The 20,031-nt window shown below is 42.2% G+C and overlaps 1 protein-coding gene across 1 annotated transcript in view; it reads left to right on the forward strand.

Moving 5' to 3' along the window:
* Positions 1 to 20,031, forward strand: part of jarid2b (jumonji and AT-rich interaction domain containing 2b) — a 103,727-nt gene that overhangs the window by 55,960 nt on the left and 27,736 nt on the right. Inside the window, exons 3-4 of the mRNA XM_069515977.1 lie at positions 153 to 279; positions 15,922 to 16,145. Coding sequence (XP_069372078.1) covers positions 153 to 279; positions 15,922 to 16,145 — 351 coding nt within the window. The remainder of the gene's footprint in view (positions 1 to 152; positions 280 to 15,921; positions 16,146 to 20,031) is intronic.

Genomic DNA, 20,031 nt, shown 5'->3' on the forward strand with positions numbered 1-20,031 from the left:
CCCAAATATTTAAGCCATATATCAAGACACAGGGAATGCTCACTGACAAAGGGCCATGCCAGATATCCGGAGGCGGAAGGTTTCAGATGAGTGGTCTGTAAAATATATGTTGGCCTTGACTCTAAGCCTTTTTGGCGCTTTGTGTTTTCCAGGTTCCCTCGCCAATGGGCAGCTGAACAGCTCGGGATCAAAGGGCAGCCACAAAGAAGATGGGTCCTTGCGCTCTCAGGGCCTGGACGGGAGCAGCGAGTACTGCGAGGACGGTCCTGCAAAGAAGAGGTGAGGCGAGATGCTTATAAGGTTTTCTAATCCTGTTTGTGAGTCAATGGGTCATTAAAGAGCTTTATAGAGCCCTGGCTCTTGTATAAGTGGAGATGTGTGTGTGTCTGTTGGCATCTGTGTGTGTGAATTCATGCCAAAGACGGCTGCTGCTGTTACTGTGAGTGTGAACAGATGAGTTTACAAGTGAGATGAGGAACTTAGGACACATGTTGCAAACTGTAAGTGCATCTTAAGATCATACTCCTCAAAGGTCATAGGATCACAGAGCAGTACGACACAACTGACTGGCATCAGCAAACACTGCACGATCTTTCCCCGGGTAAAACCCCTGACTAGTTTGTCTGGCCTCCAAACCAGACATCCTCCTGCTCTTATATGTCACCCTGCTCACAGAATGACACATCGAGCTGGAGGAAAGGTGAAACACTTTAGTGATGTCACAGTTCGAAACAGTTGAGAGAGTGGCTGAGGCCATATTTTTCAGCGGAGTCTGACACCAACCCTTTGACAGGCTTTCAGTTTTTTCCACCTGAACCAGGACTGCACTGTCTTTCACAAGCATGTTATTGCTGGTTTTTCCTAATTACAGATGTGTGCAGTATAAAAGGTCACGGGGCATCTCACCTCTTAATATACCTTCACCCTATTCACCCCATCCTGCGCTCTGATTGGCTATAGTTGTCATAGACTCATCCAGATATTTAGCATCCTAGAAATCTAGTCAGAGTCTGCGACGCACCATCCGGCCTCTCAAGTCACAACTTTGAAGGCATTTGCTGATCAAATATTTCCTCCAATCTGGGAATTTTGTTGACAACTTGTGAAACTCATCAGCAACTTGAAAATTGTGCGCAAATCGTAAAGTGTGAACTTGGTTATAGTGGCGATGAATTGAGGTTAAGGTTTAAGAAGCTGCCACCTAGTACAAACTCCTTTAAACAGTTTATTGACCTTTTTTTCTGTTATCCATTGTCTCTCCATGCTTCCCATTTATCCTGTTTGCAAAATCTCCCGTAACAATCCTCCTTTCCCTCATTCTTAAGTGTGCTTGCAGTGAATTGTTTGGAGAAGAGCAAGTTGCCCATTAGCTCCGTAATAGAAGATGACAGTCAACAGAGAAGTGTAAATAGTATCACCATTTAAAGAGCACTGAGTCCTTTTAATGAGAACACCCCCTCAGCTTTCAACACAAATGCTGTTTCAGTCATTTATAATCAACCACTTAAATGAATGTTGCCATGAATTTCTTAAATCAATTATTTAAAAAAAAGTTGCTGCACAGTACAATAAACCACTAATTTCTGGCCGCCATAATTTTTTCATGAAGTCGTTTAGATCAAGAGTGAATTATTCAAACAGATTTTTTTTTGTGAGAAATAGCAATTTTGGCTACAGAGACGCTGCTCTCTTAGACAAATGTTCTCGAAAAATGGAATAAAGGAAAATTGGGAAAATATGACACTTCTGATGCATTCAGCGCCAAGCTGGTTTTGAAATAACAAGCTGGAAAATATGATTTAGCTGCAAATACACGCGCTCTATAGTGTGAGCAGATTGAAATGGATGTTACGTGTGTTTCAGAGCTTATGGTTTTTCCTCTGCCTCAGCACCACATGCAAACACACACATAGAGTGCACGACTGCATTCATGCTCGTATTTTTAGTTTGCAAGCCAGCAGCCCTAAACCTTCTTTCCTTGTAATTTTATTTTTATTTTCAAACAGCGGGCTCCTGTAGGTGGCAGGTGTGTTTGTGTGTGTGCCTGTGTGTTTGAGAGTGTGGGTGCGAGCCTGTGTGTTGTTTTGTTCTGCTCACACACACATTGACAGGGCATCAAAGCATCAGTGTAAAGCTAGGGGCGGAGCCTGGGAGCGCGGACAGCAGCAGATGTCCCTCTGTAATGAGCGGCCCATACAGGCTCCATTCACTGCGCGTCAAGCACCTGCCTACGTCTCATCCGAGCCGTCATTCGATACTGTAACCTCCAAATCTGAGCTCGGTCATTACCAGCTTTCATCTACCTGGCTTTGAAACAGAAGGCCAATCGGAAGAGATAAGAAATAGAACAATTTTGCAGGAGGTTGTTCCAGAGACGTTACATTTTGTACATCTTGTCTCTTCTTCTTTCTGCTACTTGCTAAGAGATGAACTCGAAGTCAGAAAGTGCAGGATTAAAACCAAGTGACCTTGTTCATTGTAGTAAAGCATAAATACGAGTCTACTCTTTAGCAGCTGGGGAAGAAAAACACTGACGGACTAAGGTAAAACGAGGACTGTCTCACTCTTTATATTCTCTCTTGCTCCGATGGCCAGCAGTGCTGTTGAGTGGAGTTTAGTGAGGGGCCAGCCTGCTCCATGGTTTTCATTAGTTCACTACACACACACACACACTCGCTGAATGAAGAAAGGCTTTCTATCTGATGCTAATGAAACACAAGCCTAGCCAGTACTTGGCAATACCTCATGCCCTCTTAAAGAGCTTATTTTGTGTGTGTGTGTGTGAGTGTGTGTGTGTTTTGTGTGTGAAGGCTGACTCCGGTGCCCTGGCATGAGTGCCCGAACAGGACCAACTAAACACGATGCCAGGAGCTGTTACACCTGGCACTGGCCGAAACAGAAGGGAGGAGCGGTGGAGTAGAGAAAAGAAAAAGTTTCACACTGTGGAGAGGGGAAGACTGGGAGGAGCAGGGAGAGGAAGGGAGGCAGAGACAGAAGGACAGGTGCAAGTGATTTTTGGCAGGAAGCGACCTCCTTTAGAAGTCTTTGAGATCAACTCTGTGTTTGCCTTCCCATGCTCCTGAGATCGGTGGATATACTGGCAGCACATCCCCTCCAACATGCCAGCTCATTGTAGTCGCCCTTTATCATGACCATATTCTCCAAACGGGGTTCCCCTGCCAAGTGTAGGCCCTGCACACACACACACTCACACAAACTTGCATTTACAACCTAAGTCTCGTCGTCACTGCCATGGTTTACTGACCTAGTTATTTTCCTGTACCTCTGTGCATGAATACCGCCTGTGTATTCACCAGTGACTTCAAGGCTGTTCCCAGAAAAAAGCTCTCAAACCGTCTTTACCAGGAAGTTGTTGTTTTGGCTCTGAAATACAACAGGTCATGTTTATTTGAATGTGTGATATATTTATTTTTCGCAATTTTCCCTTGGTTGTTTTGCAGATGACAATATTTTTTGGTTATCCACAAAGGAAGTCGAGTTCGGTCATAAAACAAATTGCTGATACAGATGCGTCTTCATTAAGTCAGCGTCTCGTAAATCTTTTAAATCTCATTAATGAAATTCATCGGTATTTTAATTTTGTATTATGGCTGTCATGGGTGCAATCTAAGCATGAATCCAGCGTGGTTTTCTTTTAAACAAGCAGGAAATCGTTGCAGCTACAAAGAAGAATGTTATTGTGGAATTTAGCTTTTAAAATGTGTCAAACAATGTGCTATACATTTAGTAGCCTCTACAATCCTGAGCACTCTATCTGATGAAACAAGAAGAGTGAGATCAATATGCATCTCACTTCAGCTCATCTGATTAATGCTTGCGAGAGGTTTTAATGGTCCCTGGCAACTCAGCTCGCTGTTCTGTGTGAGTGTAAAAAAAGAAAAGAAAGAAAAGAAGTGAATACAAACTTCTGAGGCGCTGTGAAAGTGTGTGTAGAGTGTGTCTGGATCAGAAGTTGAGTGCCCCTCTCAGACAGACTTCTTAACTTAATTTCTTTGTTCTCTCTCTCTCTCTCTTTCTCTGTCCCTCTTTTCTTTTCGTCTTTCTTTTTTTCCTCGCTTTTTGTTTTTTACTGAACCCCACTTTTGGCTCTCTCAGAATCTGTTCTCTCTGTTGTCTCAGCCAAGACACACATTCAAACACTCAGCTGCTGCCGCTTGTTTTGTTTTGACTTAATGAATTCCAAGTGTGCACGCTCTCTCACTCTCTCACACACACACACACACACACACACACACACACACACACACACACACACACACACACACTTGTCTTGTCTAGCGTAACCAATGACTCTTGTCAGTAATGCATAATCACCATTCCCATTTATGAGGGATTAGGTGCTGCCTGCACACACACACACACTGCGAGTGTGTTTTAATAGAGGGCCATGATGTGTGTATTGATTTTCTTTAGACGCTATTACAAGGGAACCTATATGCAGTGCAACACCACGCAGTACTACTAACACCTAATGATTAGATGAATACAAAGTGGAGTACTTATATAAACAAGCTCATGGTCACACATGGACCTTTGACTGACTGTTAGAATGCTGGACAGTATAACAAGCTTTTAGCCACTTAATCAGACCAGCATTTCTAACTCTGCAGTTATGTTTTGGTCTGCGTTTGTTTGCTTACGTAAAACTACATGACTGATTTCCATTACATTTTGTGGAGGGGTGAGGGCGTGATCCAAGAAAGAACATGTTGGATTTTTGTATCAGGATCTGCATCAGGGGGCAGATACAAGAATTTTTTATTCCCTCTTTTGTCAACATTGCGAAATTTTTTAACGTTTTCTTCGATTTCTAAGAGAATAATTCATAAATCTTGATGAAAGAAATATTAAGGGGATTGATATCAATGAGTCTTTGCAATTTGTTGCAGCTTGATTGAATTTAAGGCGTCTGTTGGGCCTTGGCGCTCCACTGAGTGTCATTCCAGTTGGTTTTGCAGCCAAAGGAAGGCTCTGGAACACCAGTAAATACTGTTAAGTACAATACTCTCGCTCTCTTTATTTTACTGTCAGTCTGTCAGTGACTCACCCCTCCTCTGCTTGTCAGAGTATCAGTCTGCAAAATCTTCTCTAAACTCTCTCTTCATTGTTGCTGCCTTGCCGCGGCTTTATGAAAGCCTCCCGCTCGGCTGAAATGGAAGGGGCGAAGGAGCATTAACCACCCAGCACAGTGTGTAATGTCTCTCAGCGCACAAACCCGCTCCCATAATCGCTGTCAAATACAAGTGTTGGCACTGTGATTGTAGCGCAGATTAGCCACGTTACAACTTGTGTGCATGGAGCCTTTACGGCACAATGCAAAAGGGAAATTCTAAATGCTTCAAGGGGGTTTGCTGTTTCATTGTTAGAATACCTGTTGTTAGCCGAGGGCAAGTCGAGTCAAAGCTTATTTATATTGCACAATATCACAAATTAGCCTCAAGGGGCCTTAACAGCTGTACACCCTCTGCCCTTCGACCCTCGAGTCAGATAAGAAAGAATTTCCCAGGTGTTAAGATGCCTGTGATAACTGTAATATCAGTATTTCATTGTGTCAGTATGTGGAAAACAGTGCATGATCTCATTTTGAGGTGTTCCCTTAAACAGGAGGCATAACTTCACATATTATGTTTTCAGGGGGTTAGTTAAAGCTAATCCTGCTGTGCTATTATAGGCGGCTCAGCTGGTGGTTATGTGTGAAGAAAAAAATAGTTTCAGAGGTGTAGCAAGAGGAGCTCCACTGCACAGAGCAGTGACCCATTATAAAGGTCTCGTGTTGTCATCGCAACCTGGATCTTCACTGAATTGGAAATACACAGAAGAAGGATTGATCAATTCGGGAAAATGTGTGTGTGTGTTCTAATTTCTGTTATGGCGACCAAAGTCTGGTCCTAATGAGGCAAAACCTTATATCTGAAGTCTTGGTTAAAGTTAGGGGTAAGATGTGAAATGTGGTTAAAGTTAAGGTCAGACATGAATTGGTTAAGGTTAGAGAGGTGGCTTTGGTTACGCTGTTCACATGAATACAAGTCAGTGAAGGTCCTTATAAGGATATCTGTGTAAACCTGTGTTTGAGTTTAAAGGGCTTAGATCACATGTGCACCTCAGTGACTCATGGATCCCAAGATACTTTCAACGTGTCATGAAACAGAACTTTTGTAGGAATAGTTTGACCAATAAGAAAATCAATGTTAACTATTCATTTTATCTACCCTCCTTTAATTTAGAGGAAACACTGCACACTATCTACTGGCTGATCCTTTGTCTGAGCCACAGCCCTCTGCCTCTGCAGCCTCAAGGCCTCAGTCGAGTCCAGGTCTGTGAAGGTCAGCATATGGGACTGGAGCTTAATTAGACTGATTGCTAAACAGAAATAGCACCATCCCTGATGTTTATCGACCTAACCTGGTTGTGGTCAGTGGCTCCCAAGGGTGATTTAAGGTGGACTGCAAGGTCAGAGGTCATAAGGTTTTAAGTTAGGGCCGGCAAATAGCCCGGAGCAGTGGACCTTGAGTAACAAAGCCTCCATTTTATGGTTTTGTTTTATTTTACTTTTTGGCCTTAACGGAAGAAAATCATGAAGCACTTTAGAAATTCACAAATTAAAAATGTATCACTACATTTAATGTTGGAAATCATTTTAGTGACATTTAGCTTTAGTGCGGTGCCACTCTTGTTTGACGCACATTAGCATTTTTAAGGCGACAAAGGGGACAATGGGTGACTTCCATCCAACCTAATATAGCATGTATATATTCACAGAAATACAGCTAAGCTCGATCTATTGTCAAGATGTCTTTTCTCTCCACATCTGCCTATCAGGCCATCTCCCCATCTCTTTGTTTCATTCATTCATTCATTCAAAAAAGTGTCCGAGCCCGTAGCCAAGGTTATATTTAAATGCGCACTCAGACTCGGCTGTATCTTTTATCTCAAATGAATATCAGCCATATTGTGACGGCTTGAAGTATATAACTGTCACGGCTGAACTTGGACAAACACTATCACACCTCTGAATAACACAGAGTCACATTAATCTTCATGTCAAAGCAGTTTAGCATTAAAACCAAATGCTGACAGATCATACAGAATGATTTGCTTCTATACCTTACTCTCAGGGCAATGAAAGCTTGAAAAGAAAACTACTGGCTGTCCTTTGAATATAGTGAGTAAAAAGAGGAATACTGTGTGCATACGGATTTGTTCTTGACACACTGACTAATGACTGGTGTGTATTTGTGTTTGGGGTGCATGTATTTGCTGTGTATATGCAACTGGGGTCTAAGGAGGTGCTGTTTGCATATGTGAAGGTCACACGGGTCAGCAGGTCAGTTCACTGCAGGGACATATCTCTCTTCTAAATGCCGGGAGACAGAAAAGCAATAAACACATCGAGTAAAGTGAGCAACCACTTACGACTGTTTGCACTGAACACGCATCGGCCATTTTAGTGTTTTATGTTGGGAAACAGAAGGTTTTGCAAGCTCAAGTTGAATATGTCATCGTGGACTTTTAACCCTGGCAGAGTGGGAAGTCTGGAGTAGACCAGTTTCTACGTTTGAGACACAGGCTTAATCTGCTATCATTTCTGACTTGTCAAAACAAAAGGTAAAAGTCTGGGTTGCTGCTAAACACAATACAAGAAAAGTTTTTTTCTTGCTCAAACAGTAACCATGGAGCTTAGACTCATGCATTAGCACACATGGTGTCAATTACAGCACGATCATTGCTTTCAACATCACATTTTAAAGACTGAAAAATCTTATGGGCTCAAGAAATTGTGCAAACAGAATTTCTTCTCATTTATGTGCTGATGGATTTGATCTGAACACACTGCCAGACACACAAACGTAAACACACAAACACAGAAAGAAATATAAACAGATGAGAATGTATGAAGACATGGATAAAACACACACACACACACACACACACACACACACAGTGTTGTGCAGAATAATCTTTTTAACATTGATACACATTTCGCTCTTATCTATGTAAACATGTACATTAAGGTTGCCCTATTAAAATACACGTGCACGTAAAGACAGACAAACATGCACATGCATACACACTTGCATATGCAGAGCCAGATGCAGTGAGGTAGACTTTTATGAGGACCATGTGGGCCATCTGGAGCCAATTAATACAGTCCCCAAGGAACAGACTCTGGATCAGTGCTCTTCGCCTCACACAATAACCTTTACCATGGGAAGGAACACAGTGTCTGACTGGAGCTCAGCCCGATGCCAACATTTCTCAAACCTGGAACACGTTGCGGACACACTCAAGGCTCCGCTTGATTCACATGTGCCATTTTTGAGCAAAAGGCTGAAAAGAAGGAGCCAGGTTTTGAAAGTCTGACATGGCTCGAGGATTACTTAGACTGGTGAAGGGATGTATTTGCTAAATTCCTGAAAGTTCAGATTACAAAAATACACCCATGTTAAGTATATGTCTTTTTTGTTGTATCTTTTGGAAAGTGCTCCCTGTCTAATGTGACAGTTAAGTAATGCAGTGATTTATTTGGATATCGTAACTGTTTATTCTTCATCAAAACTCCACCAATGAGGTGGTGTTTCTCTGGATTTGTTTGTAGACAAGATTTCCTAAAAAGTGCTGGATGGATTAAAGCAAAACTTGGTGGGAGGATGAAGTATGGGTCAGGGAAGAACACATTCAATTTGTGTGGATTTGTGTGGATCCAGGATTTTTTTTGATCTTTTAGCGTTTTTTCAAAAATAATTTGTGGATCTTGATGAAAGATTTCGCAATTTTTAGGGAACTGATATATTTATAAGTGCAATTTGGTGCTGATCTGGATCTAGTGAGCTTGAATGTGGTTTCATAAGGGGGGTGTTCTAATTTCAAATGCCTTACTGTCTGTATTTCTTTCTCGTGGGCTATGTAGAGTTTTGGAAATAATGCATTTAAAATACTCAATTAATTTTCCATCTTGTATTTTTGACATCGTTAGTGTCTGTTTGCATGCAAAGAACTTAACAGTATTAAGAATGCAGAGAGCTATTAGTCAGAGGCTGACACATTCACACAAATCAACACCGGCTCTACTGGCTCATGTTCCACTCGCCAGCCGGAGTGGACAGTTCAGGTTTCAATGGTGAAGCAAATGTCTGAAACCAAACCAGACAGCAACTGGCTCGCACACATAACAGCCAAGGAACCGGGTGTCGTCTACAAGGGACACAGTGTACAGTACGTGACCCCTCGACCTCCGACACATGTCTTTAAAGGTCCTCTCACATTAAGCTGCTCGCTTGTACATTGTGGAATTTTACACAGTAATTCATTACAGGATTAGTTCTGATGCTGCATCAAAGCTATGACATCCAACAACGACTAAACTTTTTTAGTTTATCCAAAATGTTTTTAACGTTCTACAAACCGAAAGAAATCTCTGATCTTATTCAAGGTAATGCAGCCTTTCATTTGAGTTGCCTTTTAATTGCGTCATATCTGCTTTACCCGTGACATGGCTTGGCTCTGCTGAAACCTCCAGGTATGACGAAGGAGACAACACTGCTAGCCCTTCAGCTAGTTGGCTGTGTTTTTCCTTCCACTGGTTCCGTCGGTCACACATAATGGGTCACGATTTTATTTTGCTGTTTGCTGAGAAACATGAAAAAACTTTACCTCCTCCATGAAGATCATTTCTACCCATTAGGCAGTTATCTCCCATGATCCACACTGTTTTTACCATGTCATCTTACTAGGTCTTTTGTTATTGTTTTAATTGAAAGACTCCTAGTGGCCTAAGTGACAAATGTCTCAGTAAATATTAAATATTGGTTTGAATGTGCATTTAATCAAATAATTGGCTTCACATTCAATTAAAGGCTGAGTATCAGGCTCCAGGTCAAAGGTTAGAATCAGAAACATGTTTGCATGTTTGGTGTTTTGATGTTAGTTAAAGTGAATCATGTGTCTTGTCTCTTTACTGTCCCCTCAGCTGCACTAAATTGTATATTACTTGTACTTGCACATATTGGACTTCATTCATCAATATTTTATAAACATAAAGTATTGAAAGATGCTGAGCCAGCAGCTAATTCAATAAATCAAACATGCATGGGAGGCCACTGTTCCAAACAATAAATGTTGCCTAATTGGCCTTTAAAGTTTTTTTTCCTGTTGTAATTATTATGTAATTATTGTCAGTATTGTATGCACAAATTGATTGATGTGCGGTTTCATAAATCAGTTGTTGTCAGCTGCACAAATATACATATGCTGACTCATCTGCACCCTGCAGTTGTGTTTTTGCCAACACGAGCCATGTTGAGGAGGAGGTTTCTCTTCATGATGTTCTTCTACACTTATTGAGTTATTGACCAAGCGCAGAGGAGAAATTCCGTATTTACCTCCACGGACAGGGGTCAGAGATACGGGTCAGCTACCGATCAAACATCTGGAGCTGGTGGAGAGTGTAGGAAGGTTTTGCTCAGTGACACCTCAGCAGGCAGGATGCTTACAAAGATCTGTGTAGGTCAAATCAAGATGTCCACACAGGGAAGTCCTGCCATCGTCGAAGTTCCCATGGAAACGGTCATTGCTGGAAAGGTGTTGAGAGGATGGAGACTTTGATTGACAGGATGCATGTGTGTGAGTGCAGTACGTTATCTTTGCTGTAGCTCATCTTCCTCTCGTCCCCGTGTCTCCATCATCAGCTCCACCCCATTTTTAATCTGACTTCACTTTATATGTTAGAGGGAAATAACAAATTGCCCTTCATCGTCTTCCGATACTCTCCTTTTCATCTTCCGTTCCCAGGATCGCCGGCTGACGGGACTGTCAGATTTCCTCCCTCCGTCTCTCTCGGAGATAATCAATGCTCTCGCAGCTACGGTGGCATGTGTAATATTAGACATTAGAGGAGCTCTTTGAAGGGTAGATGGCTGGGGGGTGGCAGTTAAGGGATGGAGGGAGGAAGGGATGGATGAAAGGTGGATTAGAAAGGGATGAATGGGGACATCCTGTTGTAATCTCTTTGCTTTTTCTGCCGCTGTTGGATCTTGGTTTCTTCTTTTCTCTCCCTCGTGTCTCCGCAGCTCTCTACTCCCATTCTCCTTCAATCAGGGCGATCACTCTAATTTTAACTTGTATAAGCCTTGCTTGCTTTCCTACACTGGAACCGAACCAGTGAGTATTCTATAGCTTGACACACTTGGGAACATAGTGTACCATGGGTTACACACACACACACACACACACACACACACACACACACACACAGAGCAGACGGGGCTAAACCAGAGGCTCGGGTTACTTCAGCCTGTTACTTTGTGGCAGTACTTACAAAAACACTCATGTCTCTGCAAATTGTTCCCATGCTGATTTCCCAATATTTACCTGGTCTTTTGCACTCTGAGGTGTGTGTGTGTGTGTGTGTGTGTGTGTGTGTATTACACTCTCATGCATGCCTGTTTGTCTCTATGATAGAAATAAATGATAAATGTGGCTCAGCCATGAAAGAAGATCTTTGGCGGATGATCCAGAGTTTTAGAGGAAGTGTTATAACAATTGGCTTAATTTCCTTGTGCCTTTTAATAATGATGGACAACACTAATTCTGCTTTGCCACCTGAGGACTATATTTCCAAAGAACTGAGCCATCTGTCATCTTTAAAATAATTTCTTATTTCTGAAGTTGTTGTCTTTTGTAATGTTAGATGCTCTGGTTTTACTTATCTCTTCCCCTGCTTATATGTTTCCTGCCAAAATCTAAATTTTCACATCATCAGTGAAGCAGATCTGTTTTTATCACATCTCTTTTGGACTCTGCTGTTTGCATACCCTTATAAAAGGAAAAGTAAGTTGACACCTGAAAATACATAATGGAAACAGAATCAAATCTAATCACTAGAGTTGGAGTTTGGGAAAAGCCCTGCAGCGTATCTCCCATGTAAGTTAATAGGTAACAGATAACAGAGGATTGTCCCAGGAAGACTCTGCTGAAGAAGCTCTCTGTGACTGTCTAGACAGGATGTAGTAAGCACATCACTTTATTAGCTCATCTCTCTCTGTCCTCATTCTTCTACACAATTGCTTTTGCTGTATTTCTGTCGCCATCCTCCTTTTTCATGTGTGTGTGAATCATTTATCCCCTCAGTCTCTCTTTCTTTAAACAGTTAAATAGGGCCCTATTCATCTACGGCCCGGGCAATAAAAGCTATCCAGGGTTTGGCTTTTATGGAGAGAGTCTCCCCTCTCTCTGCTCACTGTTTCATGAGCGTTGTGTTCATTGCACAGTTTAGTCTGCGTCCCTTCCTCCTCTGCGATGCTAAATCTCAGTCGATTGAATTTAGAGGGATGACAGGACAAGGTCGGGTGGCTGCACATTTTAACTGTGCATAAGCAACAACTGCACACTTGCAGTGTGCACACATGTCCATGGTGAAGTCCACTGAGGGATTTTATTCATTTAAAAGTGCTATTTTTTATGAAGGCTCAGGGAGGAGAGAGTGTGGTGTGACGTTTGGTGAGTACAACAAATAACTGCCCTGTCAGGGTTCATTTGAGTCTACAAGCATGCATGCACTCAAACAGCAAACACACTCTGACACTCTGAATGGTTTTCTGTCTCCAGGCAAAGTATGAACAGAGGAGGGGGAAAGCAAGAGGTTAGGTGAAAGACAGAATTATATTACAAGGGAAAAGACGATGAAGAATGCACCAGAACAAGAGAAGTTGGCTGGGCAGCAAGAGAGAGTAAGCTTGAGTTGAAGAATCTCAGTCGACTGAGGGGGGTTCAACAATTTTAATACCTGGAAAACACAGAATGGCTTTAGTGGTGCAGTAGTTAATATCGGTTGTTATAGGGAGTACTAAAATAAAGAAGTTGAATTTGGATTTTTCATAGATCTAATGTTTGATAAAGCTTTGTACCTATAGTGTGTATATATGATAAACTCAGTTAATATAACTTTATAATATCTTTGCAGTATAAATTCTCAATTTGCTTTGCCTGTGGTTATGCTGGTTTCAGCTTTTTTCTAAAAATGGAAAAGTGGTCTGCAGTAATTTTGTACGTAAAAACCAGCTGCAGGTTTCAGTCTGCAAAACCCTGAAGCTGCTCTTCCGCTGCTGCACAAAGAGCTGTTCACCAGTTTGTCCAGAAATTTCTGGAGAAGCTCGACTGAGACCCAGAAACCCAGAACTGGAGAATCAGCCATGGAATTAATAGATGATACAAATTGGATTGAAATTTTGAATTTTCACGTTGTTTTAAGGTTGTGCTTGTTTGCATCTTAGCCTATATGTGCAAATATATATATAAGTTATCAGAATGTGGCCTGTCGAAATCCTTCAAGGGATGTAGTGTTACATTTGTGGTAAAACTTACCCCACTGCAGCTGTAGTATAGCATATCATCTTCTCACACACTGTATCTCTCCCATCCTTCTAGTCACGCAATTCTCCCTCCTGCTTTCAACTTCCCTTTGCACATCACCCATCTTCCCTCTCCCTCCCTCTCTCTCAATTCCTTCATCTCACTTTCTGGCTTCGGCCTCATCCCGCTGTACACCCCTCTCCATCAGTATCTCCATCCTCCATCCCCAGTGGTCACAGAGTTTTTTATTACTGTGTGCGTGCCAACCAAGAAAAGTAAAAGTTTCATGAGGATAGGCTTAAAATCGAGAGGCGAGAGCATAACTATGTATTTCGTCTCACTTCTGTGTTTGTATCTGTGAACTTGTTCGATCTCTGCAGTCAGGCAACAACTAAAGGCCAGCCTTGCAGACATAATGTGGATGTGTGAAATCAAGAGGGTGTGTTCTACCTCTCTACCTGTTTATCACACCTTTCTTCTGTAACTTACTTCAGATGTGTGACTCTCACTCGTTCATTTGCTAGGTCTCCTGAGTTTTTGATCATTTTTCTTGTTGTTTCTTTTTCCCTCTTCACACCCTCCTCTATCTTTGTCATTCTGTGCCTCTTCCTCTCTTCTCTTCCACAATCCACAACTGTTTTTATGCTTTGCTGCCCTATTTCTTTATTCTTCTTATTTTCCAAATAAAGCACAGCATTGCATGAAGTGGCACCCACCTCATGTTACTCATGTTCTTTGTTCTCTCATACCAGGGGAAAACTTTGCTCCTCTACACACCTAGCCTTTAATGTTGAAATAAAGCGGCTTTATAATTCCTTGTATTCAGTAAAATTTATGACTAATCTCTTCACTGTGACGTTTGTTTGGGGACCAAAAGTCTGTACTATGTGTGTGTCGAGGGAAAGTGCTTTAAATGATGTATGTGCAACTTAAAAGCTGATTAGATTTGTGCAATCTAACCCAAGCTGATCAGTCATGTGATTTTGTTTACCAAGCGTCTGACTTTAAACAGACTGGGCTCGTGCAAACAGTTGTTTGTTCAGTTTTCTCACACATCACGTCCGAATGCATCGCTTTGGCAAATGTGTGTGCAATCATCTCTCAATTTCTCACATATTGAGCTTACACCCATGTAGCGGCAGGAAATTGACACGTTTTGACATTGGTGCTGTTCCCTGATTGAAGTGTAATCGCAACTCTGCACCTTTCAGGCGGCTGCGCCAAATCCATTGTGGGTGTTCTCCAGACATGATTCTATCTTCCCTTATACTTCAATCCTGTCCGCGGCAAATTGACAAATAATACCAGGATATCACATTGCATTTAGAGCGTAACTCCTGTGCACGCACACACACACATTCTCACAGCAGCACTGATCGATTGAGGCCACTTGCTGGTTCATGTGGCCCCTGACGAGTCTAGAACTTTTATGGCTTGTGTATCTGCGTGCATGTGTCTCCATGCCAACGGTGTGCGAGACTGAAATGTGTGCATGTATGTTGTGTGTGTGAGGGAGGCGGTGTGGCAAGTTCGACCATCTCCTTCTCTCAGGCATCTGCTTCTTTAATATTCTCCTCTGTCCCTCGCCTGCTCTGCTGCACGTTGTGAAATAAAGAGAGGAAAGCGACAAGCGGAGTGAAAAATGAGAGGGACGTCTCAAAGGCTTTGTGGACGGCGGAGGAAAGCAAGCACAACGTCAGGGGAAAATAAAATGGTCGAAAGTGAGAAAGCGACAGGAGTAATGGAGAAAAAATGAAGCGAGGCCGAAATATAGAAACAACTCTGCAAGTTGTTCTCGGGGGCAGTTTGTGGTTGTTTTTGGCAGATGGTTCCTGTTTGTTTGGTTATTATCAGCCGTCACTGACAGCTCCAGCTCTGCCTTATACACAGCTTAATTATCTCTCAGCAACTGCCACGTGTGTGTGTGTGTGTGTGTGTATCTGTGACTATGCAAATTACAATTTTATTGCGTAATTTACTCAATGTCAATATACACATTGAACGCACACACTCACCGGCTGGCACGGTCGTTCAATGAGTGTGTGGGTGCCCGTGATGTGCTCACACTTGATCTCTATCTTCACTACAGGATAATTGTTTCACTGATCCACTCTGAAGAGAGACAATAGTCATAGGGCCACAGGAAGTGTGAGTGTGTAAAAGTGCACAATTGTGGTTTTAATCAGCTGCAGACAGCTTCCTCACTCTGACATGTATATGTTAAAGTGTTAGAATAAATGATATCAGCACCACGTGCCTCATACGACATACTGGGAACATGAAATCTTTTGTAATTACCCAAGGCTTGATTAGACTTCTGTCATGTATTTCATAATGTATAACAGTTGAAATCAGTGATTTATTACACTACTAAGTCCATAGTGTGTATTTTCATGTGAACGTTGAGCATAAAATCTGATGAACTCTATCTTTTATCTCAAGTAGTCATGGCCGCCCATGCTCTCAGTTGAAGGCTGCTATGCCCATTTGTAATTAAATGCCACTCATCACATCCTTCACACTCTCACTCCGTGTTTCTTTTCTCCCCCTCAGACCTCGGCTCCAGGCTCAGCGGAAGTTTGCCCAGTCGCAGCCCAATTCGCCGAGCACGACGCCCGTCAAGGTGGCCGACCCGGTCAGCCTGAACGCCGGCCTGGCCGCCGCGCCCTCCTCCTCGTCCCTCTCGCTGCTCACGTCCTCATCACTATCCTCCATACACGACCTGTCCCGGCGCAAGCCCAAGACGGAGGACTTCCTCACCTTCCTCTGCCTCAGAGGTAAGACGCGGCGGAGCAGATGGAGACATAATTACATGCACACTTACGGGCGGCGGTAGTGCTGGGGGGGATGTTGTTGAACAAGAAAGCAGCAGATATGTCTTGTTCGAACATTAGATGGTTTTATAAAGGTCCCTGCTTCTTATTTCCTCTGAGGCTGGACAGCATTTTGCTACTGTTTAGCTGTCTTTGGATAGGCCTGCAATATGTAAGCATCTAATAGCAAGTGTAATAACTGGCAAACATCAGGTGGAAGCCTTCCCAAGACCTGTCATAACCGTATGTGCAGCTCAGTGCTGATAGTAATCTGCATTTTCTCATATTAGAATCTAAAAGGAAACCTGAACTGTGGTTAAGCACTTTGCTCTCTTTTATTTCAGACGTGCACAAAAAGATGCACACATCAGCATCCAAGAGAGTATATATATAATAACTTTTATTAAGTCTGGATTTAATCACCCTCCACTCGCTCTTGCACCCACACACACACACACACACAAAACCACACATACATACTACAAATAACTGTCTACTTGCCCAAGGCTAAGATTATCCTGCATTTCATCAGCTCGCACCTTTCAACAACTATCTGTCTCTTTAACACTCTGCCTATCACCTTCTACCACAGCAGCTGTTAATGCATAGTGTAGTGGCACAGTTGCACACTCTACACTACAAACACTAGGTTCATCGACACAATGTAGCACCTTGGATATCAAATGAACTGTAAAAGCCATAGCCGAGCAATTAGCAGTTATTTCTGTGTGTGCTCTACAGGCTGCAACATTGTGTATTGGGATTTTGTCTTAACAGGGAAAACAATTTGGATTAAATGACACTATCACACTCCTAAATAAACACATGCACATATATATACACAGCAACCACACAAATCCTGTTCTCTTTACTTCTGATTTTAATTAAGTTCTCATGTTTCTTATGATCACTGCTTTGCTGGCTGGGACACACAGAAGGCTTGTCCACTGCCAAAAGTTTCACTTCTATTACAGCTCCCTAACTTCTGCTTATCAGAAAGCTTTAAGACCAAAGACACATCAATCCCCCTGTCTGAGAACTTGTAATGGAATTTTTATAAACTTAAGCTTGGATAATACCTATTTAAAACAGTTTCATCAGTAAAGCTGTTTTCGCATATGAAGAAGTCAGCTTGAGATTGTCCAGGTCAGACGCAAAAAACAAGAGGTGGAACATGACGTATAAATTTGACATATTCATCAAGGTCCTCTTCATGTATGACACCTTTCTTTTTTTTTTTGGGAAGGTCATCAACGAGCCCACTCACTCGCTGTGCATTTTCCTGCAGAAAAAGTTCCATAAAACGTGTAGACTCAGTTCTCACTCACAGCCCCGAATGAACATTTCAGGAAAATGTGCTTGTCTGAAAGCAGCTTAAGAGACTGTCGTATATACAGAGTCAAATTCCTGCTTGTCTATGTTGCAGAAATTTGAAACAATTCAGCTGTAAAATCTCTGATAAAACTTTTGCTCCTTTGTTAGATTGTTCACAGTGATGTACACATGACTGGCTTTGAAAATAATCTTGCACAGTGCACATAAGATGTAAGGTAGCGCACTGACTCTATACGTTTTTTATTTCCATTCATGCCTGTTTTTTTTAAACGTCCTCTTTCTTGTGGAATACAAAAGATGAGGGAGTTTCATATTCAAGGCCTGAATAGTAAAAAGTTTTGGCAATTTCTCAGACAACCTTGGCTGTGACTTCTCTCTGCTATCTTAATATTATCCCTTTATTCAACGTCCCACTCACCTTTTTCTTCAACATGTCCTCGCAACCAGAATTAACTCATTTGAAATGACAAAACCCCCCTTTGCTTCAGATTAATTTGCTGTTATCATTATTAACCTCTGCCCATCGTACAAAGTAGGCTAAAGATTCAGGGGAGGCAAATTTAGATTCCAGTCTGTTGGGACGTGATGGCTATACGTCGACTTCCCATCATGGAATGTCATTTAAACCTGTCACGGCTCATTCAGGAACATTTTAATTGGAGGTTTCTAAAAGTGACTGAAGCCTTCGTTGAGACGGGTTTAGATTTGCATATATAGGCCAGGATGTTACATAGGTTAATGATAAAATGTACCATATTCTTTGAAGTTGAGATTATTCTAAGCTCAGGGTGCTAAACTAACCCCACCCCTTGCACGCGGGGCGGTAGACTAATGAGGTGCAGGTGACTGGTCCTGACTCAGTTTCGCTGCTTTCTTTCTTTATAATTAAGGTCGGGAACGGTGCTTTGCGATCCTGTTTCTGGTCCCTGTGTGTAAGATCAGCTGTACCCCACCGCAATGCTACTGCTAAATTTAGAGCTATGCTGCTAAGCTAATGATTGGACAGTTTTCCACTGGGCTTTTTCCACTCTGCTGCTCCCTGGTTTACTGCCTATTTATAGACTCTGTGTGTGTGTGTGTGTGTGTGTCTATATCTATCTATAGTTATGAGAGCCAATTTTGATGTTGGCAGGATATTTGGCCCGTCTTCAAACATTCCAAAGCCTTTTTTAAGGGTCAAGACTTATTTTTAAGGTTGGGTTTGAATAAAGTTTAGGGTTAGGCATATAGCTACGATCTTTAAGGTTAGGGAATGCATTACGTCAATGAGTGTCCTCACAACTATAGAGAGACAAGTCTAATTATTGTTAAAATAAGCCTGGCCCTAATTTGGCAAACATGCATTTCTGAGGTCCTCGTTAACGTCAGGGGTAAAATGGTTTAGGTTAGATTAGGTTAAGTACAGGGGGAGGCATTAATTGGTCACAGCTTAAGTTTGGGATAAGGTTGTGGTTAGTCTGTCCACAATGAATGGAAGTCAGTGCAAAGTCCTAATAAGAATAGCTGTGTAAGGCTGAGTGTGTTTGTGTGATCCATGCTGTGAGGATGACATTTTCCTGTGCGGGCTGCTCTGTTTTTATCCCTTGGCCTCTTATATGACCCATATGCTGGGACCTTTACCAAGACAGGGACATGGGAGAATGTCAGGAGAGCCCTTGAGGTTGTGTGTCTGTGTGTGTCTGTGTGTGTATTCAAGCGTGTGCATGAGCAAAAGTCCACGCTGATCACTGATGTTGCCTGAGTGCGTGTTAGTGTGTTCTTGTGTACCTGCACACACTCTGTATCCAGGGGTGTATGAGGCGACGCAGCCCGTGAGGACCCATTACCCTGGTTAATCTTTTCAAAGAGGTTCAGGTCTTTGATAACGTCTGAAACCCCAAACCCCTCCTCTAGGTTTCTTGTGCTCTGACCCCCTCACTCATCAGGCTCCTTCATGTCTACTCCCTAAAATACCTCTGACAGATTTACTAGCTCTATTACAGAAATGTCAAATCCATTATGTCCCTAATTCTCTTTTCTTTTTAATTTGATTATGACTATTTATAGCTAAAATGGGGAATTCAGCAACATGTCAACCCCGAAACCCCATCGGTGGTGATTTCAGGTTTTCGTCCCAGGTCAAACGTTCACCATGTTTAAACACATACTTCCACACCCCCACACAACTCACACACCCACTGCAGTGTTTGCTTATCTTATCTGGTAAACATTACGCATCCACCCCAAAGGCTTCTATCATTCTGACAGCCACATAAATGCACTTAAAACATGACCGATTTGAGCATTAAGGTGAGCAGCAAGACAATAAAAACTAAATCAGGACTCTTATGTCTCAGTTTGTATCGTGCTCCTGCATCCAATTGATCTTGTAATTGATGGCATTTTATTAATTTGGGTTGATTTGGCTGCTGCTGATGGTGGAAGCATTGTTACTGTATCTGAACAGAAGTTATTTTGAATTCCTTCAGGGGGGAGCAGGGGTGCCAGATTATTCTGATGCAACGTGGGAGTAACC

Source organism: Paralichthys olivaceus, chromosome 20 (assembly GCF_024713975.1).
Source record: "Paralichthys olivaceus isolate ysfri-2021 chromosome 20, ASM2471397v2, whole genome shotgun sequence".
Classification (NCBI taxonomy): domain Eukaryota; kingdom Metazoa; phylum Chordata; class Actinopteri; order Pleuronectiformes; family Paralichthyidae; genus Paralichthys; species Paralichthys olivaceus.